This window comes from Chiloscyllium punctatum, chromosome 1 (assembly GCF_047496795.1).
Source record: "Chiloscyllium punctatum isolate Juve2018m chromosome 1, sChiPun1.3, whole genome shotgun sequence".
NCBI classification, from domain to species: Eukaryota; Metazoa; Chordata; class Chondrichthyes; order Orectolobiformes; family Hemiscylliidae; genus Chiloscyllium; species Chiloscyllium punctatum.
This window is the reverse complement of record NC_092739.1, coordinates 76,047,696-76,071,968: the sequence shown is the minus strand read 5'-3', so window position 1 is coordinate 76,071,968 and position 24,273 is coordinate 76,047,696. Positions and strand designations below refer to the sequence as shown.

General features: G+C 40.2%; 1 protein-coding gene across 2 annotated transcripts in view; it reads right to left on the bottom strand.

Annotated features, from left to right (window-relative positions):
* The window catches only part of spata18 (spermatogenesis associated 18), a 77,665-nt gene that overhangs the window by 10,879 nt on the left and 42,513 nt on the right, over positions 1-24,273 (bottom strand). For both annotated transcript variants that reach the window (XM_072569162.1, XM_072569171.1), the window contains 6 exons: positions 19,636-19,846; positions 14,054-14,212; positions 12,051-12,226; positions 7,471-7,594; positions 3,501-3,575; positions 1,532-1,580 (listed from right to left, as the gene is read on the bottom strand). In XM_072569162.1, coding sequence (XP_072425263.1) covers positions 1,532-1,580; positions 3,501-3,575; positions 7,471-7,594; positions 12,051-12,226; positions 14,054-14,212; positions 19,636-19,846 — 794 coding nt within the window. The remainder of the gene's footprint in view (positions 1-1,531; positions 1,581-3,500; positions 3,576-7,470; positions 7,595-12,050; positions 12,227-14,053; positions 14,213-19,635; positions 19,847-24,273) is intronic.

Genomic DNA, 24,273 nt, shown 5'->3' with positions numbered 1-24,273 from the left:
GGGATTCCAATTCCTTATTAAACCATGGCTCCCTCACACGACCCTTTCCTCCCTGCCTGACAGGTACATACTTATCAAGGACACTCAATAGTTGCTCCTTGAACAAGCTCCACATATCGATTGCGCCCTTCCCTTGAAGCCTTTTCCAAGCCACGCATCCTAAGTCATGCCTCACCGCATCATAATTTCCCTGCCCCCAGCTATACCTCTTGCTCTGCAATGCACATTTATCCCTCTCCATCACTTGAGTAAAAGTCACCAAATTGTGGTCACTGTCCCCAAAGTGCTCACCTACCTCTAATTCTAACACCTGGCCTGGTTCGTTACCCAGAACCAAATCTAGTATGGCCTCACCTCTTGTTGGCCTGTCTACATATTGTGTCAGGAAACCCTCCTGCACACATTGGACAAACACCGATCCATCTAACGAACTCAAGCTATAGCTTTCCCAGTCAATATCAGGAAAGTTAAAGGCCCCCATAACAACCACCCTTTCACTCTTCTCCTGAATCATCCTCACAATCCTTTCTTCTACGTCTCTAGGACTATTAGGAGGCCTGTAGAAAACTCCCAACAGGGTGACCTCACCTTTCCTATTCCTAACCTCAGCCCAAACTACCTCAGATAGCGAGTCTTCATCCATCGTCCTTTCCACCGCTGTAAAACTATCTTTGACAAGCAATGCCACACCTCCCCCTCTTTTATCCCCACCTCTGACCCTACTAAAATATTTAAACCCTGGAACCTGCAACAGCCAATCCTGTCCCTGTTCTACCCATGTCTCCGTAATAGCCACAACATCGAAATCCCAGGTACCAACCCACGCTGCAAGTTCACCTACCTTATTTCGTATACTTCTTGCATTGAAGTATACACACTTCAAGCCACTTTCCTGTTTACAGGCACCCTCCTTTGAGATTGATGCCATGTTCATTTGCTAAAAATATACAAGGTCAATCTATCTAGTTAAAAAAAGTCTTCACATCTTATATGACTCAGATACACCCAACGGATATAGGACATCTAATGCAGTTTGGTTAACTGCTTTTATAGTGAGCATTATCAAACACACACATTAACCACACCCTCAAATAGATTAAATTGACAAATAGGAATTAATCACAATCCTCAAAAAAACAAATGGAAGTAAACTTTTGAAACTAACGACAAACTAATTCATCTAATCATCTAATTGTCGACTTCCTCCCTCATCACCAACAGTCTGCAATCATTTTAGAAACTTCTGCTAAAGAGACTTCAATTGTCAAGCTCCTTGTCATACTTCCTCAGAGAGCTATCACAGATCCTCCTCGGAAAGTCCCAGACTCGAGCATTTTCCCCCATTAAGCAAAAATCAATGCAATGATACCTCGGTTTGTAACCTGCATTGATGTAATGCATCAAGTACAGAAACTCATGAACCAACCAAGTAAATGAAACCATTACATTGCTTTGAGAAATGTACCACGTATTCACAAACAAACCTCTCAACTACTTCATACTGTTGCATTAAAAATGCTTTCTTACTTACTGGGACTAATGCTCCGTCTGATGGGGGAAGGACTACGGCTTCGAGAAGTCTGTAAAAACACAAGATAAAATGTAAGCTCTCAATCTTACAGCTGTGAAACAACTGTTCATCTTCACTGCATGACATAAGAAATGTTTAAAGAAAATGCAAGGAGCACAGTCAAGAAGGCGCAATCATCAAACCTACCCAGTGCAGCTCAAAATCAAGGCAAAGGACTTATTCCAATTCTCACTGATCCTCAGTGGAGCCTCCTCATAGATATTAGGCAAACCACAATAACATGTTAACTCAAAATCAATGACCACTATTAATAGATGGGACTGACAGCTAAAACATACTTCATGTGTCATTACTACAACTTCCAGCAAAATAGTAGAGGCAGGAGTGTTCTCTGGATCCATCATTTTCCTGAAATGGTTACCTCAAGAATTGAATCAGCAATGCAAATTAAAGCCCGAAAAACTGTTGAATAGGCCATGGTCCAGGTAATCTGCATTAATGCTCATCCCCTGTGGGTATCCTACTCCCAGGTGGAATTCTCTGTTTCTTCAACACAATGGTCTTGATTTTAAGAGGGTTTCTTTTCCTGGAGGCATAAAGCCAAGCAAGTGCAGGTCACAAAATTACATACATAATGTTTTACAGATCATGAGATTACCAGCTTCTTAGAAACTTTGCTGGTGGCCAACCCTGGCATCAGTAAGGTTCCCTTAAATATTTTAAAGATCTCAGTTCAATCACCCTTCAAAATCACAAACTCAAGGGTGTACATATTAAATTTATATACTTTCTCCTCACAATTTAAGTCTTTAAAGATTTTTAGTGAATCTGCATGGTACCCCTTCAAAACCAATATATTCTTCCTGTCATCTTCTGTGACAACTTTGTATAAATGTGCTTGTTCTGAATGAAATATTGGATAACTCATAGATAACACATGACATCCTACTGATATATTGATTGGGATTCTGTCAGGTCAATGGGATCTCTCCAAACAGTCAGAGAACCAGTTGGGAAACCCCGTCTGTTCTGTGAGCAAGACCCAATGGAATAAAGTGCCTTTCAGACACATAAACAGTCACCACCTGACCTTCCTCAAGATTCAGATCCCTGCCTGGGGTATGTCCGAACTATCAGGAACTGTGGGCCAATCAAAGGCTCACAGTTCATCATGCTATTAGTGTCAGTGGGATACAGGTTGTTCAGTTGTAAAATGCATTTCATTAAGGTGAGTTTGATACAATGCGATGGATGAATTGGGGACACTGTTTCTAAAGCGCAAACTTCTAAAATGTATGCTGGCTGTATCATAATTACATCGCCAACACTTTAAGTGCTGCTTCTAAAGCACAACTTTTCTGTAATGTAGGTTTGCACAGGATCAAAACTATCGGGTTACGGAAGAACTACCTGCATGTGGCTGATGACAACACTGTATCAATTTGCATTTTAAATGTTTGCATTTTAAAAGTGGCAAATGGGTATTGTCTGTGTATTGAAATGGGTTAACTGATTAACTCATCAATATTTCTGGAGCCAAGATTTCTTTTTAAACCATTTTGAGACAGGGAGCCCCGGGTTGATAATGGGAGTTTGTTTGCACTGAGACAGTTTTATGCTCGAACAGAGTAAACATTGAGGAGTATTAGCTTGCCTTCAGGTTATAGGAGTCAGGAATTGTTTTTGGTTTGCTCAGGGAAAAGATTCATGCCTTGGAAAGTATTTGGTTTCAGTTTGCAGAAGTCTGGGTTGGAGTTAGTCATGTTTCTTCCATATAACATGATTTATAATCCCAGTCAAAAGCAGGAGTCCAAACCATCCTTGCAACCCCCGACACTCCCAGCTGAGGTAAATTTAAGAAATTAGATTTGAAAAACACAATTAAATCTACATTAACTATGTCTGATAATTAAAGACCATCGCTGTAAAGTGTATGAGTCACAGCAATCATCATATCAAAATAACCTACCAGTGCACGAGCTGGACTGGTAGAACGAGAGCGGGTTGGACTGGAACTTCGGCTTCGGCCTTTACTTGGCGACCACTGAGAAATGAAATTGCAAAGGTTACCAATAAAATTGGAGACATTTACCCTTTGGTGCATAAGGTGCATATGCATGCAGCCATGCAACATTCGAGAAACCCCATATACATTTAATCATGCTCTACTGAATGACTTCCATGCTGGTTCAGACATACCACACACAATACTCGGGTTTCTGTGCAGGAACAACAAAAAATGAGAGAGAATGCTGCTTTTACTACAAGGTCTGAACAATTCTATTGTTTTGTGGAAATGGAGTACAATTCTGTGAAAGCTGCCAGAAAATATTCACTGCCAAATGGAATCGCTTTTTAATTGTATGATTGCAGGAAATATTTTTATGTAATGTAGTCACCAATTTCATGAAAAACAATATAACAAGGACATGTTTACTGTGGAAAAGCACATGGAAGATATAGAGTGTAGGGAAATAGATGGTGACATCTTGAAAAACATCCATATTACAGAGGAGGAAGTGCTGGATGACTTGAAACACATAAAAGTGGATAAATCCCCAAGACCTGATCTGGAGGTTGGCTAACGTGGTGCCACTATTTAAGAAAGGTGGTAAAGATAAGCCAGGGAACTATATACTGGTGAGCCTGACATTGGTGATGGGCAAGTTGTTGGAAGGAATCCTGAGGGACAGGATGTACATGTACTTGGAAAAGCAAGGACTAATTCGGGATAGTCAACATGGCTTTGTGCATGGGAAATCATGTCTCACAAACGTAACTGAGTTTTTTGAAGAAGTAACAAAGAGGATTGATGAGGGCAGAGCAGTAGATGTGATATATATTGACTTCAGTGAGGCATTCGACAAGGTTCCCCATGGGAGACTGATTCGCAAGGTTAGATCTCATGGAATACAGGGAGAACTAGCCATTTGGATACAGAACTGGCTCAAAGGTGGTGGTGGACGGTTGTTTTTCAGACTGGAGGCCTGTGACCAATGGAGTGCCTCAAGGATCGATGCTGTGTCCTCTACTTTTTGTCATTTATATAAATGATTTGAATGTGAACATAAGATGTATAGTTAGCAAGTTTGTAGATGACACCAAAATTGGAGGTGTAGTGGACAGCAAAGAAGGTTACCTCAGGTTACAATGGGATCTTGATTAGATGGGCCAATGGGCTGAGAAGTGTCAGATGGAGTTTGATTTAGATAAATGCGAGGTGCTGCATTTTGGGAAAGCAAATCTTAGCAGGACTTATACACTTAATGGTAAGATCCTAAGGAGTGTTGCTGAACAAAGAGACCTTGGAGTGCAGGTTCATAACTCCTTGAAAGTACAGTTGCAGGTAGATAGAATAGTGAAGAAGGCAGTTGATATGCTTTCCTTTATTGGTCAGAGTGCAGGAGTTGGGAGGTCATGTTGCAGCTGTACAGAATATTGGTTAGGCCACTTTTGGAATATTATGTGCAATTCTGGTCTCCTTCCTATCGGAAAGATTTTGTGAAACTTGAAAGGGTTCAGGAAAGATTTACAAGGATGTTACCAGGGTTGGAGGATTTGAGTTATAGGGAGAGGCTGAATAGGCTGGGGCAGTTTTCCCTGGAGCATCAGAGGCTGAGGGGTGACCTTCTGGAGGTCATGAGGGGCATGGAAAGGGTAAATAGACAAGGTCTTTTCCATGGAGTGGTGGAGTCCAGAACTAAAGGTTTAAGGGAGAGGGGAAAGATATAAGAGACCTAAGGGGCAACTTTTTCATGCAGAGGGTGGTGCATGTATGGAATGAATTGCCAGAGGAATTGGTGGAGGCTAATACAATTGCAACATTTAAAAGGCATCTGAATGGGTACAAAGAACAAAGAATAAAGAAAAGTTACAGCCCAGGAACAGGCCCTTCGGCCCTCCAAGCCTGAGCCGATCCAAATCTAATGTCTAACCCTGTCGCCCAATTCCTAAGCATCTGTATCCCTCTGCTCCCCACCTACTCATGCATCTGTCCAGACACATCTTAAATGAATCTACTGTGTCTGCCTCTACCACCTCTACTGGCAACATGTTCCAGACACCCACCACCCTCTGTGTAAAGTACTCGCCGCATGTATCCCCCTTAAACTTTTCACCTCTCACCTTGAAAGTATGACCTCTCGTTATTGAATCCTTCACCCTGGGAAAAAGCTTATCTCTATCCACCCTGTCTATACCCTTCATGACTTTGTAACCCTCAATCAGGTCCCCCTCAATCTCCTTTTTTCTAATGAAAACAACCCTAACCTACTCAACCTCTCTTCATAGCTAGCACCTTCCATACCAGGCAACATCCTTGTAAACCTTCTCTGCACCCTCTCCAAAGCATCCACATCCTTTTGGTAATGTGGCAACCAGAACTGTAAACAGTATTCTAAATATGGCCGAACCAAAGTCTTATACAATTTCAACATGTCCTGCCAGCTCTTATACTCAATACCCCATCCGATGAAGGCAAGCATACCATATGCCTTCTTGACCACTCTATCCACCTGTGCAGCGACCTTCAGGGTACAATGGACTTGCACTCCCAGATCGCTCTGCTCATCAACTTTTTCCAAGGCTCTTCCATTCACTATATAATTCGCTCTAGAATTAGACTTGCCTAAATGCATCACCTCACATTTGTCTGGATTGAACTCCATCTGCCATTTCTCCGCCCAACTCTCCAGTCTATCTATATTCTCCTGTATTCTTTGACAGTCCCTTATGCTTTCTGCTACTCCACCAGTCCTCGTGTCATCTGCAAACATGTTGATCAGACCAACAGTGCCCTCTTCCAGACCATTTATGTATATCACAAACAAGAGTGGCCCCAGCACTGATCCCTGTGGAACACCACTGGTCACCTTTCTCCATTTCAAGAAACTACCTTCAACCACTGCTCTCTGTCACCTGTTGCTCAACCAGTTCTTTATCCACCTAGCTAGAACACCCTGCACACCGTGTGACTTCACTTTCTCTATTAGTTTATTAGTTTACTATGGGGTATATGAACAGGAAGGGTTTGGAGGGATATGGGCCGGGTGCTGGCAAGTGGGATATCTAGTCGGCATGGAGGAGTTGGATCGAAGGGTTTGTTTCCGTGCTGTACATCTCTATGACTATATGGTAGTTATAAATGAAATGGGTCTCCTTGTCTCAAAACCTCAAGCATGGAGAGCTGCTTTGAATCCAGGACCTCCATTGCAATAATAGAGGGGCTAACATCAGGTCAGCATTAAGACCTTCAATGTAGAAAGGAGTGGAAAATATTTCAGTAGACCCTGTATAGGCATAGGTTTCCAAGCTGTTATCAGTATTAAACAATTCTTTGAAGCCAGCATAAATAATCCCAATGGATTCTGCCTTCTTTTTTGGAGATCTCCAGGCAGCTCCATGAAATCTTCCACTGGTTGGCTCCAAACCAAACATTTCTTTGACCTGTTGTTCCCTGACTGGCTGCTCCTTGAATATTTGTGACATGCCTGTCATTTCTTTCCTTCTGCCCTCCAAAGAAGCCTGACGTCAACATTCATGTTCAAGAGTTAGAACTGTTAATTGTGAAGAACTTATGTATTCTCCTGATAGTACAAGTTATGTTGGAAAGCAAAACACTGTGGATGCTGTAAATCTGGAACAAACACAGAAAATGATGGAGAAATTCAGTAGGTCCTGTGGAGAGAGAAAAAGAGTGAATGTTTCAAGTGTGACTCTTGTTCAGAACTGCAGCAGTACAGGACTTGACAATCAATGCAAAGATCTTGGTAGGGTTGCTGGCCGAAGGGGAGCTGGGAGTGGTGGGGTGGGGTGGGGGGGGAGGGTTGGTAAAGCCATAGAGCAATTTGAAATGTAAGAGTCAGATTTATAACCCACAATCTGTTGGTCTTTTTTAACTGTCTACTTTTAGCTGTTCCTCAACAGCTTAGCCAGCTCACCAGAGCGCCTCTTTTTGTGAATGCTTCTCCCTTAGCAATGATAGTGTCATTTTCCATCAGGGCTGGCCAGATATGATAAACCACCAGCGGTGCAGTGAAATCTGAGTCATAGCTGCGGCGATACCTGGAGGGATGGAAAAAATGGTTATTTACTTTAAAATTCTACATTCACAGAAGGTGCAGTCTGAATTGTGCAAAAAAAACCACTTTACAATAAATCTGCATAATAAATACTTGCAAATGTATGGTATTCTTGTGTAAATATTTTCATTCTCTCTCTTGTTTCCATTAAAATGCTATGTGTTGAATATTTTACTAGTTTAAGTGTCAATCTTGATTCAATTGTGGCTCTATCACCTCTGGGTCAGGCAGTTGTATATTCAAACAAGCTACAGATCAGAAACTGGTAACGAAACCTATACTGACCCTCCAGTAACGTATTAAATGCGGCTTATGCTGTTCGGAATCCTGATTTCTTGTGCTAATGAGATGTTAGAACTACCTTAGCATGATTTGAAAAACAGCAGGGCAGCCACATTCCTCATAACCTTCTATCACTGCTTGTGTTCTGGCTGTTATCTATCCCTCAGTCATCACCACTAAAACAGATTGCTGTGTAAAAACTGTGTGGTATATTTCCTTACATTGCACCTCATATGTTAGCAATGTTCAAAGTTACTTCATTGGTTGTTGGAGCATTTTGGCTTGTCCTGAGTTTGTGAAAGAACAATTCTTTCTTTTACTTCCTAACTGTTTGTGGCTATGACAACAATGTTAAGAATGGAGAGACGAACTGAAATATATTATTGTATTTGGGGAAAAAGTTAAGTGAGCAGATCAGTTCTGTGTACTGACCTGAGTGATTTTTAAAGTTAAAAGCCTCCCCAATAAGATGACATTTCACCATGTCCTTCACTTAATTTAATTAAAATTAATTAAAATTTTAAGTTTATTTCATGTTTCACAGTTTCTTCACGCAAGTGGTAATTTACCGACTGCCCCTTGCAAAACAAATGCCAACACATTCTTTGTTAAATTCCATAACTTTCCATTCATTTCTGAGCTGTTACAAACAATCAATTTAAAGTTTATTATGTCAATTATTTTGTTCAATATCAAAACAGATTAAGGTAGGAACCCAAGGTTTTGATGCACTTTAATGCTGAAAAGAGAATTGCAAAGATCAGTCCTGGGCCACAATTACTTACAAAATAATATTAATGATTTGCATGAGATCCTGTCACTAAGTTTACAGATGACACTAAAGTAGATGCTTTGATGGCACTGTGCCTTTAAGAGAGTTGTTCTGTGCTGTTTCTCTTGCAGCCAGATGTTATCACAAAAGGTTACAAGATGTCTCCTACAGTTAGGCAGTTGGTAAACAGCTTTTGAGTTCTTCTTAGGTTTTCTTTAAATAATGAGTGGGCAGGGTCAGGGCTTACATAGAGCCAGGAAGTATTTTAGTTTTACCTTCATTTAGGAGAAGCTTTCTGCTGGCTGGTAAAGTTGACATCTTAGACAGTGAGGATTCCTCTTAAAAATCAAAAGGGCCAGATTGTTTATTTCTTCTGGACTGGAGAAACACGGCACGTGAGAATCGTAACTTCTATAAATTTATGCCAATGGCTTCTTTTGCTGTATGTTAACTGTCTCATAAGAATAACGTGTGATGATTAAAGCTTAGTGGTGAAGCCATCAAATTATATCTGGAACATAGGGCCTTACACTGGCCTTTAAGCAAAAATAAAATTTAGGATCTATGGTATCTCCTTAGTGTACTTAATGTCTGGTCTAAAATAATGGGAAGACAAGTGGTGAGGACAACACGAGTGTCTATGAGGAATATAGACACGTTAAGTAAGGAGACAAAAACCTGGCAGATAGAATATAGTATGAGGAAATGTGAGGTTGTGCACTTTGGCAAGAAGAACAGAGGAGCTGAAAATTATTTAAATGAAGAAACACTGCAAAACGTTAGAGCACAGAGGAACCTGGGTGTCTCCATGCATGAATCACAAAAAAGCTAGCATCCAAACTTAGCAGGTAATATGGAAGACAAATGGAAAGCCGACCTTTATTTCAAAGGGAATGAAGTGTAAAAATAGCGAAGTCATGCTAAAACTAAACAAGTCACCAGTTAGATCTTACTCAGAACCCTGTAAACAGTTTTGATCTGTTATTAAAGGAAAGATATAATGGCATTGAATGCAGTTCAGAGTAGGCTGGCTAGGTTGAATCTGTCTTATAAGGATAGGAGTTGGGATTGTACTCATTGGTTCATTGAAGCTTAGAGAGGATACATTACTAAAACATATAAGATTTTTAGTGGGCTTGACAGGGTGGATGCAAACAGGTTGTCCCTCTTATGGGACAGTCTAGTCCCAGAAGGCATAATTTCAGAGCAAAGGGTCACTCACCTCACAGAGAGGAGTGAGAATAACTAAATAAATCAAAAAATTATTTTCTCAGCCCTGAATCAATTTAACCAAGCTGCCTCTACAGCGCTCCATGGTACAAATAATTCCAGATTCACTGCCCTCTGACAGAAAGAAATTCCTGCTCAAAATGTAAAATAATTAAAATAATACTGAAAAAAAAGAGATCATCTAAGTGACACCTCAAGAGTCTACAGTAATTCAGAAGCCCAATAGCTTCATTTCATTAGCAAAGCATGATTAACATCAGCTTTCTGGAATTGCTTCCTTTCAATTATTCTTTTACTGCAGAAAAACTAAAAAGGGGTCAGTTAACTCAATTAGACAGGCAGGAGGCTGGAAGAACACAGCGAGCCAGGCAGCATCAGGAAATGGAGAAGTCGACATTTTGGGTATAACCCTTCTTCAGGACAGGGGTGGGTGTGGGGGGAGCTGCAGATAAAGGGGGGGAGTGGGGGGCAAGGTGGTGAAGTGGTGATAGGTGGAGACAGGTAGAGGGTATGACCAGGTTGGTCAATGGGAGGAATGAATCCGGTTGATGGTAGGGAGCAGTAGAGGGGAGGGTGAGGGGCTGGGAAGGGAGGTTCTTTGGAATTGGAGAACTCAATGTAGGCTGCCCAGGTTGAAGATGAGGTGTTGTTCCTCCAATTTGCGGCTTGGGTTACCTCATTTGACTGGATGGCTGGTTTGTGATGCAGAGTGATGTCAACAGACACACTAGTTGAAATTATTATGATAGATTCTCCTTCTCAACCTCTCCGCTCATCTGAGGCATGGTGACCCTCAGGATAAACCACTACTAGTTGTCTCTGTCTCTTTGTCTGTCTATCTGTCTGTCTGTCTCTCTCTCTTTCTCTGTGTCTCTGTCTCTGTCTGTCTGTCTCTCTCTCTCTCTCTCTGTCTCTAATGAGAGCACAGTCCTATGGTCCAGTTGGACTATGATGACTACTTTATTGCAGAGAAAGTAAAAATTAGATTAAAGCATTATGTTTTCTTTTTAAGGGAAAAACAGAGTCTAGAAACAATTGTTAGCCATCTAAGTAGATAAACATTGGCATATTTACAGTGTAACCCTTGAGGATTTTCACTGCACCCCCTTTATGGTAAGTATATCATTCCTTGACAGGGAGACCTAAACTGTATGCAATACACCAGGTAGGTCTCACCAAGGCACTGTATAACTGCAACAAGACATCCCTACTTCAGAACTTAAATTGCCTTGCACTGAAGGCCAAATACCATTTGCCGTCCTGATTGCTTGCAGGCCTGTCTGTCTATTTTAATAGGATCTGAGTGTCCTTGACACCAGCCATTGTACATCCATATTTCCTAATACTCTTCCTTTCTGTTTTTCACACTGGTGTGCACCTTCATATTCAGTCAATTGTACCACACCTGCCATGTGTTTGCCCACTCACTCAACCTATCTAAACTACCCCTACCTATCTAAACTACCTTCGCATCGTCCAAAATCTCAACCAGTTTTGTGTCATCAGCAAATGTGGAAATGTTGCATTTGGTTCCCTCATCCAAGTCATTTACATATGTTGTGAATAGCTGGGTCTAAGCACTGATCCTTGCAGTACCCCACTAGTCACTGCCTGCCACTCAGAAAAGAATCCATTTATTCCCATCTGCTTCCTGCTTGTTAACCAATTCTCAACACATGCCAATGTATTCCCTTCATGTTCCATGTGCTTTAACTTCAGCTTAAAGTATCTCAAAACTATCCCGTTGGTTACTCTGAAACTTTTGTAATTAAAGTTAAAATGTAAACATTATATTAATCTATTAAGACTCTTTCCTTCTCCAAAATGGGGACAGTCCTTCTTCAACTAGGATACTATTCATGAACTTTTGACATGCATAGTCTTCTTATGAATGTAATATCTCTGACATGAAAACTGGTTCCCTAAAAGACATGCTTTTGTCAAGTATCTTGGACATTCAGAAAATGTTAAAGTATTTTACAGCCAGTTGGTGCTTCTTGAGTGTAGCTACTGCTGTGATTTTGGGAAATCGAGCAGCAACTTTGCACAATGATGCATTACTTTGCTCATGCTTTCTCGAGATATGTCAGAGGCTACTTGCTGACTGGAAACACTAAGGTTTAGTTCATTTTCATAACTAGAAGGCGACTCTCACTTTTTCTCATTGAAGAGTTCACCATCTGTTGTGAAGGCGATACCAAGAGGAGGCTCCAGTGTCTGCATGGCAAAGGCTACACGACACACGTCCCGAATAAAACTGCTGATCAATATGAAGTCGACCTCAGATGGAAGGGAAATCTTTGGATTGATGCTCATGCTGCGGATCACATCCTGTTGAAATACAGGGGTTTTTTAAACAGGTTATTCTATATTTACATGTGTCTGTAAGTCCATTACAAATATTCCAGATAATTGATTACAATGTGGGTTCCAGCTCCAACATCACAGCACAATCTTTAAGGTGGGTGCAACCAGTGATCGCTCTGCAATTTTAGAAAACTTCGCCAAAACAGGCTAGACTTTCAGTGGGTAGTTCCTAACACTTATAGGCTTTGCTCATAAGACAATTCCACCTTGTACCTGGGATCATCCTAGTGAATATTCTCAAAACTTTTCTTTCTCCATTAATGGGATGTGCATGTTCATGGCTAGACCAGCATTTATTACCTATCCTAATTGCCCAGTGGTCAGTTAAAAGTCAACCACATTGCTGTGGTCTGGAGTCACATGTAGACCATTCCAGGTAAGGATGGCACTTTCCTTTCCTAAAGGACATTAGTGAACCAGATGGGTTTTTCTGATATTGATGGTGGTTTCATGGTCATCCATTGACTCTTAATTCCAGAGTTTTATTGAATTCAAATTCCCACCACCTGCATGAACAGAACATTTCCTGGCTCTCTGAATTAATAGATTAATGATAACATCACTAGACCATCACCTTCCCTATCATACCAAGCTATCTGCCCAGATTCTGAGCCCTAAGTGGACTCCTGCTGAATTTACGTTGGGGATAAATTGGTAGGTGTGTGTATTTTCATAAACATTAGATTATGTCAAGGCAGCTGGCATACTGACATACAGTACTTGGGTGACAAACAGTTTTCTCTAAAGCTGCTTTTCTATGCATTGAGCAAATTATGAGAGAGCTAATTAATACAAACAGAACCAATTTAACATGTTAATGGCCTTCTTCTAATCCTAAGTAAAGTTCATCCCAACCATTCTGGGCTCATTATCTGCTTTCTCTCACTGAATGTATCTCTTCAAAGGAAAACTTGAGGCTGATAAGTAACAAATAACATTTGCACCACCCAAGTCACAGGCTACGACCATCTCTAAAAAGACAAAATCTAACCATTATGTCTTGGTGTTAAATGGAATTACCATTGCTGAATGCTCCACCATCAGGAGGTTACGGTTGACCACAATTTGAACTGAACTAACCATATAAATACTGTGGATGCAAGAGGAACACTTCCTTACTTTTATATTTCATTCCCTTTGAAATAAAGGGCAACATTCCATTTGCATTCCCTATTACCCACAGAACTGGAATGTTAACCTTTTGTGATTCATGCACAAGACTCCCAATTCCCTGTGTGCTGTACCATTCTGTTGTCTTTCCCTGTTTAAATAATATTCAGCTCTTCTATTTTTCCTGCCAAAATGAACAACCTCACCTTTCCCATATTATGTTCTATCTGCCAAGTTCTTGCCCATTTACTCAGCATGTCCATATCTCCTATGTAGACTGTAGACTCTATGACATCTTCACCACTTCCTTCCCATCTGCTTTTGGATTGTTTACAAACTTGGCGATTGTAAATTCATTTCCACCAACCAAGTTATTAACATATAGTTAAAGTAATTCTGGCCCCAGTACTCATTCCCTTGGCACTCCACTGGCTACAGGTTGCTGCCCTGAAAAATGCCCCTTTACCCAAAATGTTTTAGTTAGCCAATCTGCTATCCATGCTATAATACAACCCTTAACACAGTGGACTTTTATCTTATTCTGTGACAATATGTAGGGTTTCTTATGTTTTGGAAGTAAAATGTATTGCAAATGTTGGTTTATCTTTAACAGTATGATGGAATAAATTATACAAATGTGACACTTGATACATGTTTTTGTTTGCTTTCCTTCATACATACATCAATGCTGGACTGAACATCATAGAGATCCTGGTTACGAATGATATAATCCATTACAGCTTCATCCAGTGACTCTGGTCTGTGGTGAGAAGGAGAAAGTGTTTTCCGTACCCGCAGTTTGAATTGTCGGAAGGCCATTTTGGCTGCTTGGAATGCCTCCTATGTTAATGGCAACAAGATTCAAATTAGAAACAAGAACCTGTACATTTTTGTGTGTGTGTATTTATTAAGACGTATTCCTACTTTTCTTAACATTGCATTTTACTGACTTAAGCCTGCAGTTCAATCTGGTATATGTGCCCATTTGTGTGCTATATTCCTCATAAGAAATAATATAAAATTAAATTGCATTTCATTTGAAGGATGAAAATAATCTTTATACCACTGCCATAATAGCATAATAATACATTTTTCTGCTTATTCCCTCTGTGCTAAGTAGGAGTGTTTTGCTGTGTACATGGTGTAATATGGCTACTTCAGGTAGATGTGATGGCTTTCACAGTGTGCAGTCCACAGATATTCATTGCCTAGACTTACACAGGAAGAATTGTACTAAGGTGAAGTCCTAGAAGGCTAAAAAAAAAGCCATATCTGGAGAGTTACCACTACTAGAGAGAGAAAATGGTTCAGTTCATTATAAGTAAGCTGTTCTAATTCAATGGTTCCTTGCCCTCTTATTGAAAGGCTGTTAAAAAGATATTTTCCAGTAATCACAGCGCTTCTACAAAGCAGAAGGCCTAAACTAACCCATTTCAAAAATGCTACATTTAATGATACAACAACTGTGTAGTCAGTTATTCTTTGTTATGTCTCCCTGACAACACACCATGAATGCCACACACCCCCCCTCAACTATTGCTTTGAGTTGACATCCTGGAACTAATGGCTGGTGCATGTCAGTTCTGACAGCATTTGAAAGCAAGTTGTCCACCCAGTTTGAACATTGTCTAGGATATACCCAGCAATGAAAATGCTGCCTCAAATTGGGAAAAAAAGTGCTTGCATGGGATAGAATTGGTACAGGAAAGATGTATCCCTCCCATGAGGGATCCTGCCAATCCTCTGCCAGTCAGGAGCTGCAAGGTCTGTACTGCCTTTCATTATTCATAATTTGTGGCATTCATAACGTCCAGGTTCCAATTCACAATAATTCCCAGCAGTCAATGACCAGATTCATTGAAAAGTTAAGACAGGAATCTGCGAACTGTACAGCACCAATTTTTAATGGAACAACAAAAACTAAGCCTCACATTTTCTACACACCTCACTGTATTACCATGTTCCAACTTTTGTATTATAGATATTCCTAATTGGATGTTATTAGTCAGCTCTGGACCAAATAGGACTTGAACTTTTGTCTCAAAATTTGAGACCCTACTAATACACAACAACATTTTCTCATTTTGACTTAAACACCTTGAATTGCTTCATTACAACAACTGGCACTTTCCTTTCTTCATTACCCTCTGACTTTTTGCCTTAAGTAGTTCGGCTGCCACTTATGTACTAGCTCTTTTCCCAGTCTCCAACCTTAAACATCTCACCACTTCCTTAATGGTGGAGAAGTGAAAATGAACATTGTCCACACTCCAAATAAAACCAGTACCGGTTGCAGAAATACTGCTTTCTGCACTGCCACCCAGTGCTAATATGTGTTACTGCACCAAATATCATAATGACCTTAAAGTAACACTGTCGCTGGAAAAGGACTTTTCTCCACCTTATAAACAATGATACAGTTACTTGCCTCACAAAACTATTGTAGCATATCCACATGATGTATGATTTTAGGCACATTTACACTGCCCCTTTTCCAGGCCCAAATTACCTGCAAATCTAAAATTACAAAAAATTACAACACAAATGTTCAATTCAGCCTAACCTGTCCATATTGCTTTTTTATCCTCCACAAAAAGAGTGAACTTAATCATGTGCAGCCAAATTCCTTTATTCCCCTTTCCTTCAAACACCTATTCAAACTATTCTTAAAAGTTGTCATGTTCTCTGCTTTATTTGCAAAATCTAGGAGTGCATTCTACAACTACAACTTCAAAGCATTCTGAGCATTTTTCTTTTAGTTTTATATCAATGTCCTCTCGTTCTGGACTGTTCTAGCACTGCAGGTTTTCTTTTCTATTTTTGCCCATTCTTCAATAAGTTTTAATACCTCTCTCAAAGTATCTGTTAATCCCCAGGATAAGTTTCCTCTCATACTTCTGAGAACAAAGATGCAAAAATGCAATGAGAAAGAGGGTAAAGTGCTGTCACACGTAAACTGAAAAAATATTTGTGGGTGACACTGCTGAGGGGATGCGGGTAATTAAGGAAGAGGAGGGGATTATGGACAGATCTTTAAAGTTTTATAGAGGTAACAGTATGAGAACTTGCAGAGAGGCCATTATTGCAGAAAATCTGGCTATCTTTGAATAAGTCAGAGTGGAACCAAGCAAAGTAAACTCCTGTGGGTGTGCCAATAGAAGAACAGCTTTGGAGGAGGGTGATGTGGTCATAATGCACAGGATATCAACTGTGACCAAAGAAAATGTTGGAAACACTCGACAGGTCAGGCACGACATGTGAGCAGCGAGATACAGAATAATATTTCCGATCAGTTGTCAAAGCACATAATTTGCAATTATGGTCAAGGCCAGTTCAGAGCTAAGGTAGGGATAACAACCTGAAAGATATTATATTCTGGGTCCCTTCATTAACCCACCGACAAATGCTTTATGTTTACTCGCCCATAACTCCTTTACTAGCCCACTCACAAGCGAACACAGTGTTCCCACTTCATTCATTCATAACTCTCGACTATAATACGGTTTTATTCATTCATTCATTCATAAAACCACAGTTCTGTAGTATATTTTACTATCATAAGATAGTCCAAATTTAAAACAACCCTTTCTAATCAAAACAACTCTTTTAAACCCATTACTGCATTTTCACACCTTATCAGCCCTTGTTACTTCTGAATAAGTGTAGCGTACAGTACTGTACCATCCCCACATCATGTCTCCTCAAAAGATTATAATATTAATCAGTTCTTACCAACCATCTCCTGGACCTAAATAGATTGAAGAACACCAGACAGTTTCCCCAATTAATATGCACTTGTTAAATACCTTTTAACTGGGCCTTTATCCCTTTAAGAAACTAACTGTCAGTTTAGCGCTCTTGTGAAATTGCATGAATGAATGAAACTCACACCAGCAAACAGTAAACAAATCTCACAACTTAACTGCGGTAATCAGTTTAGTATCCTGCATTCTTTTATTAAGTACAGGTACAATTTCTAACTTATTTACAGCATACAGGCCTAGAATATTTTTACTAACATTTATTAATTTAAAAACCAAAAGGACTAACACCTCTTAATTATGCAAGCAGATCAGACAAACACTTAATCCCGTCAGAAGTATCAGCCAACACTCAGCACATTTTAACCCATCTCCTGACTCCCAGGACAGAAGCCCCTCAAACCTTTGCATTATTGTTAAAGTAATGTAACACCATAGTAATGGAATTTTAATATATGTAAGAGCTGTGTATAAATGGGCTATTGTAAGAATTGTATTTCGGGATTCTCTTGCTGCCTCAAACTTGTGCTACTTGCGATTGTTGAATAAAGGAGGCTTTTCTCACCACTCTTTGATTTCAGTCGCTATTTGAACACAATCCCACAAACCTGATGGGAGAGATTCATTCACATAATTCCTGGAGGGATGGGCACATGTTTGGGAGGTGAAGCACTCATTTACTGTAGCTCTTGAACCTATTACCAATCAAGAACCTATCTATCTTGTCTTAAATGCACTCAATGACTTGGCCTCCATAGCCCTCTGTGGCAATGAGTTCCACAGATTCACCAACCCTCTGGCTGAAAAATATTCCTCCTCATCCCAGTTTGAGAGGGTCATCCCTTCACTCTGAGGCTTTGCACGCAGGTCCTAGTCTTTCCTAGTAATGGAAACATCATCTCCACATCCAGTCTATTCAAGACTTTTGGATCCCCCGATCCTTCTAAAGTCCAGTAGTACAGACCCAGAGTCCTCAACTGCTCCTCAGATGACAAGCTGTTAGTTCTCCAGATCATTCTTGAAAAGATCCACTGGACTCCCACCAATGATAGCATGTCCTTCCTTGGATACTGGACCCAAAATTGCTCACAATATTCCAAATGCAATCTGACCAGAGCTTTATACAACCTCAGCAGTACCTTTCTGCTCTTGAAATGAATACTAACGTTGCATTTGCCTTCCTAACTGTCAACTGAACCTTCATGTTAAACTTAAGGGAATGCTGTATTAGGACTCCCAAGTCCCTTTGTGCTTCAGATTTCTGAAGCTTTTCCCCATTTGGAAAATAGCCTACGCGTCTATTCTTCCTACTAAAGTGCATAACCTCAGACATTCTCGCATTGTATTCCATCTGCAATTTCTTTGCCCACTCTCCCAGCATGTCCAAGTCCTTCTGCAGCCTCCCTGTCTCCTCAACATTTGGCCCTCCACCTATCTTTATGTCATCTGCAAACTTAGCAACAATGTCCTCTGTCCTTGATCCAGATTGTTAATGTATAACATGAAGAGCTGTCGTACTAACATGGTCTCCTGCGGAACTCCACTAGTTACCAGTTGCCTTCCTTAAAAAGATCTTTTTATCCCTACACTGTGTTTTCTGCTAGTCAGCCAATCCTCTATCAATGCCAGTACTTTGCCCCTAAGCCCATGGGATCTTTTCTTATTTAGCAGCCTCCTGTCCAGCACTTGTCAAAGGTCAAATAAGATGATGTAAATTACAAAATTCAGAATCATCATTCAGCCTGAACTGTCTATGCTGCTCTTCATGCTCACATCAGCATCCTCCAATTTCCTTTCACCTCATCCAATGAGCATATCTTTTTATTGCTTTCTCCCACACATACTTCTCCAACACAACCTCAAACATTGACGCAATTTTATTAAACTCCCTATTATAACAAGTTCCGTATTCTCATTACCCTGAGTAAAGACATTTCCTCTGAATTCTGATTGGATATATTTGTGATTCACTTGAATTTTATGACTTCTCCTTATCACTTGTCCATAGTAGAAACCTCTTCCCTCTCGGTATCCTATTGAACAAATTCATAACTTAGACCTCTATCTGGTGATCTTTCCTTTCCTCATTAAATTTTGCTTGAGACTTGCACCCACTCAGTACATGTACTATTCTTCAAAATTGAAGCATGTTCAATAGAATCCATACAACATGGAAAGAGGCCACTCAGCCTTTAGAGTTGGTACTGCCCCTCTGTAGCGCATTCCACCCAGACTCAGCCCCCATTGTATACCCATGCATACCATGGCTAAACCACCCAGCCTGCACATCATTAGACTGTGGGAGGAAACTGAAGCACCCAGAGGAAAACCATGCAAACATGTGGAGAATATGTAAGCTCCACACAGTCATCCACTGCTGGAATCGAACCCAGGCCTAGCACTGTGAGGCTGCAGTGTTAACCACTGAGCCACCTTGCTGCCCCTTTTCCTCAGCAATTCTGTATCCTTATTGCAATATGGAAGTCAGGATTTTCTACTTACTGTTGTGGCAATGAATATTATTTTTTGCACCATCTCTAGATCATCAACATATCGTCTGAGGAGATTTTGTGCATTCAGACGTTCATTGGCATAAAGATCATTGAAGCGGGAAACCAATCGAGCATGACGAGAGGCACTAGTCAGTTTGCTACTGGTCGGTGAGTGACTGGTCAGAGAGGAAAAAGAGATGGGAGAACGACGTCCTAAGATTCTAGAATGGAAAATAAATCACTGGAATTACACATGTCCCAAGGTAAAAATGGAACAGCACTCAGAATTGCAATTATAAATAGCCTGTTTATATCATTTTCCAGGCAATTGCTATTTCTTGAAGGTGGGGTGCAAGAAAACAAACCAAATTTGGACACTTCACAATGATTCTCTCTATCTTTTCTCATGGTCATAATTTTCAACATAAATATTGTGGCATTTTTAAAATGCATTTTAGATTTGAAACCTTGCTGCTTTCATTTTTCTCTGTTGCCTTATTCTGTGGAGCTATTTCCTCTGCGTCTGTGAATAAACTGATTATACAGAACAGGTTTATACTTCTGATACACAAAGAGCAGAAAGCAAGCTTTTCCACCTTGTCCTTTACTTGATTCAGAGGGCCACAATTTCTTATTATCATTATTTGTAACAAAAACATAAACATCCTTCTTACATTTACAATTTGGCCTCAAACAGACAATGGAGAAAATTATGCCTCAATGATTAGACTTGCAGTGCCTTTAACTTTTTTTTAGTTATTAACTGCTTTGAAGCTAGTAATGTTGCAATATACACAATTGTCTTTTAGATCTCATCCAGCCAGCCTCCATAAAAAGCGACTCATGTTCACAATGATAGTAACCGGGATAAGGAGAATGCAATTTGACAGGGTTCTTGCTTCTGACTCCTATCCAACCTTGCTGGAAGTGCACTCAAGAATAGGGTGATTATACAAGCAGCTATGATGCCCATGTCATCAGATAACCTGCTTGTATTCATTGGCCATGGTCATGCGCCATTCACCTTGAAACATAATGGACAAGAAAGGAGAGGAAGGTATTCCATATATAAATGTTTTAAAAATTGATTGGAAAACCACACAGCTTATTTAATACTTGGGTGCATTATCACTTTTAAGTAGTTTTTACTAAATATGTCACTGATCGTTAGCCTTGGCTTTCATTTGTACATCTCAGTTTGAGTGTCTCAACACTCATGTCTAATATCATAACTGGGCCAACTGAGAATAAGACAACTCAGAATTCATGTCATTAAGTGACAAGCAAATCTCAGTTCATTCAAAGTCACAGAAAGAGGACACAAGTCTAAGGTATGTGGTAAAAAAGTTGGGTGAGGTCGGTGTTGGAGGGGGTAATTCGAAGGACCTCTTTACTTGAATTGTCATGATCTGGAATATCCTGCCTAGAGAAATAAACTCAATAGATCAGAACAATAAAAACTCTGAATCATGAATGGGCCATTTAATTAAGTCAATGGTTGATCTGCAACCTAACCACAGTTCCTTCTTTTCAAAACGGGAAGTAGTAATGAAGGGAAAGAAACAGGACTCTTGGGAAACGGCAAGGGAATGGAATTAATTTGATTGCTGGACAAAGAGCAGATCATGACCATTGGGCTAAATAGTCTCCTTCTGTATAGCATGGACCTAAAAACATCCTACGGTTGCATGAGTAAATAACAGATTTTAAAAAAGAATTAAGGGGCTTGCAACATTGTGTGTAATAAATTCTCAGGTCCAATGCAAAAAGGTAGTGGGAGTGCTTGGTGTCCTATTTATAGATTCGTTTTTCTTTTATTTGAAACATTTACTAAAACAAAAGAAAAAATTTGGAAGACCCACCTTTTGTTATTGTACAATGCAATCACACAATAATATAATTGCTACAGCAGCTGGAGATCAGGACCATGGCTGTGAACCTAAGTGTTCAAAAACACTTTCCACAGGCAAAACATCTTTAAAATAGATGAAGCTATTCCAAAGTTAAATGAGGGAACCTTGGAAGCAATATTTATGTATAAGAGGGTCTGCTGATGTATTCCATACAATCCAGGTATCATAGCAATGTCTCCAATTGTCTGATAAACTCCACCAGTAAGCAAAACTGTCTACTGTTAACACGTACCCAGGAAAATATTAGCCCCTCTCCTCCTTCACCATAGTTACTTTGCCAAGGATTAGGTTTCATCAAACAAAATAGAAGCTGGTTAATATTTATCTAGAAATCCTGAGGACTTCAATGTAGTATTTGTAACAAGGCCAGCCAGGTGGGCCTTATAGAATATGGCTCCCTGACTGGAGCTGTAAACCTGGTCCAATCAGGGAGCTCTGACTGACTGATATAAACAGGAGTGTAAGAGGTTCTCTTCATTCTGAGAACGGGCTCTCAAGAAGCCGCTAGTGTCAAGTACGACACACATGCACATAAACGGTGACCTGGTGACAGGATACTGGCCTCCAGCCTCTGTGGAGTTATTTTATTCACCTTCGCTTAAGCCACATAGACAAAGTTAGAACTTTAATTCTGGTGTAAACATTGTTAGTTGTTTTCATCTAAAACATTGACCACACACTGAATCTCTAAGATGGAGAAAGGAAAATAAGATCTTGATTCCCTCTCCCAACAGTTTTATACAAATATTATGGCTTGTTTGTCTGTGTGTGTGTGTATGTGGGTTTGTGCGTCTGTGTGTGCATATATTTGTGTGTGTGTGTGTGTGTGTGTGTATACATCTGTATGCCTGTGCATGTAGGTATTTGTGTGTGAATCTGTGTGTGTGCTTGCGCGTGAGTGTCTATGTGTGTCTGTGTGTTGGTATATGTTCCTCAGTGTGTCTGTGTACATGAGCGTGTGTGTTTGTGTGTGTGTGTATGTGTGTGTCTGTGTCTGTTTTAGAGTCATTGAGACATACAGCATAGAAACAGACCCTTCAGTCCAACCAGTCCATGCCAAGCATAATCCCCAAACAAACCTAGACCCACCTGCCTGCACTTGGCCCACATCCTTCCAAACATTTCTTATTCGTGTACTTATTCAAATGTCTTTTAAATGTTGTAACAGTAGCCACATCCACCACTTCCTCAGGAAATTCATTCAACACATGAACCACTCCCTCTGTAAAAATGTTGTCCTTGTATCTTGTTTAAATTTTTCTCCTCTCACTCTAAAAATATGCAACCTTGTCTTGAAATCTCCCACCCAATTCACATAATACCCTTTATACCTGCCATTCACCTTATACCCCTTACAATTTTATAAACCTTTATAAGGCCACCTTATGGTCCATAGAAAAATGAGCCAGCCTTTCCAGCCATTCCAACCTTCCATTCCTGGCAATGTCCTGATAAATCTTCTCTGAACACTTTCTAGCTTAATAATATCCTTCCTACACAGGGCAACCAGAGCTGGACACAATTTTCTAGAAGATGTCTCACAATGTCCTGTACTGAGGAGTTACGATTCTGTGTTACAATCGAGCCCTCCACTATCACCTGATGGAGGAGCGTCGCTCCGAAAGCTAGTGTGCTTCCAATTAAACCTGTTGGACTATAACCTGGTGTTGTGTGATTTTTAACAATGTCCTGTACAACCTCAATATAATGGCCCAACTCCTATACTCAAAGATCTGAGCAGTGAAAGCAAAGCATGCTAAATGCCTTCTTAACCACCCTTCCATATGTGATGCAAACATCAAAGAATTATGTAGCTGAACCCCTAGGTCTCTCTGTGCTACACTACCAAAGGCCTACTTTTAATTATATGAGTCCTGCCCTGTATTTGTTTTACCAAAATGCAATATCGCTCCTTTATCCAATTTAAACTACATCTGCCACTCTTTAGCCCATCGACCCAACTGATCAAGATTTCTCTGTAATCTTGGATAACGTTCTTCACTGTCCATGACACCACCAAATTTAGTGTCATCTGCAAATTTACTAACCACATCTTTTATATTCTCATCTAAATTATTTATATAAATGACAAACAAAAATGGACCCAGCACTGAACCCTGTGGAACACTGCTGGTAACAGGCCTCCAATCCAAAAAAACAACCCTCCACCACCACTCTCTGTCTGCTGCTGTTAATTGTTTTTAAATTTATTCACAGGGTAACTGCGTCATTGGCTAGGCTAGCATTTATTCTCCATCCCTAACTGCTCAGAAGGCAGTTAAGAGTCAACCACACTGCTGAGAGTCTGGAGTCACATGTAGGTGAGGATGGCAGTTTCCTTCCCTAAATTAGTAAACTAGATGGGTTTTTCTGACAATTGACTATGGGTTCATGGTCATTAGACTCTTAATTCCAGATTTTTACTGAATTCAAATTATACCATTTGCCATGACAGGATTCAAACCGAGGTCCCTAGAATTTTACCTGGATCTCTGGATTAACAGTCCAACAATAATACCACGAAGCCACTGCCTTCCCAGGTTAAGCCTATTACGTATTTGATTGGCAAGCTCACACTGAATCCCTGAGTTAACTTTACTAATTAATCTACCATGCAGAACCTTGTCAAAGGCTTTCCTAAAGTCCAAGTAAACAATGTCTCCTGCTCTTCCCTCATCAATCTCCTTGGTTACTTCCTCAAAAAATTGAATCAAGTTTGTGAGACATTACTTCCC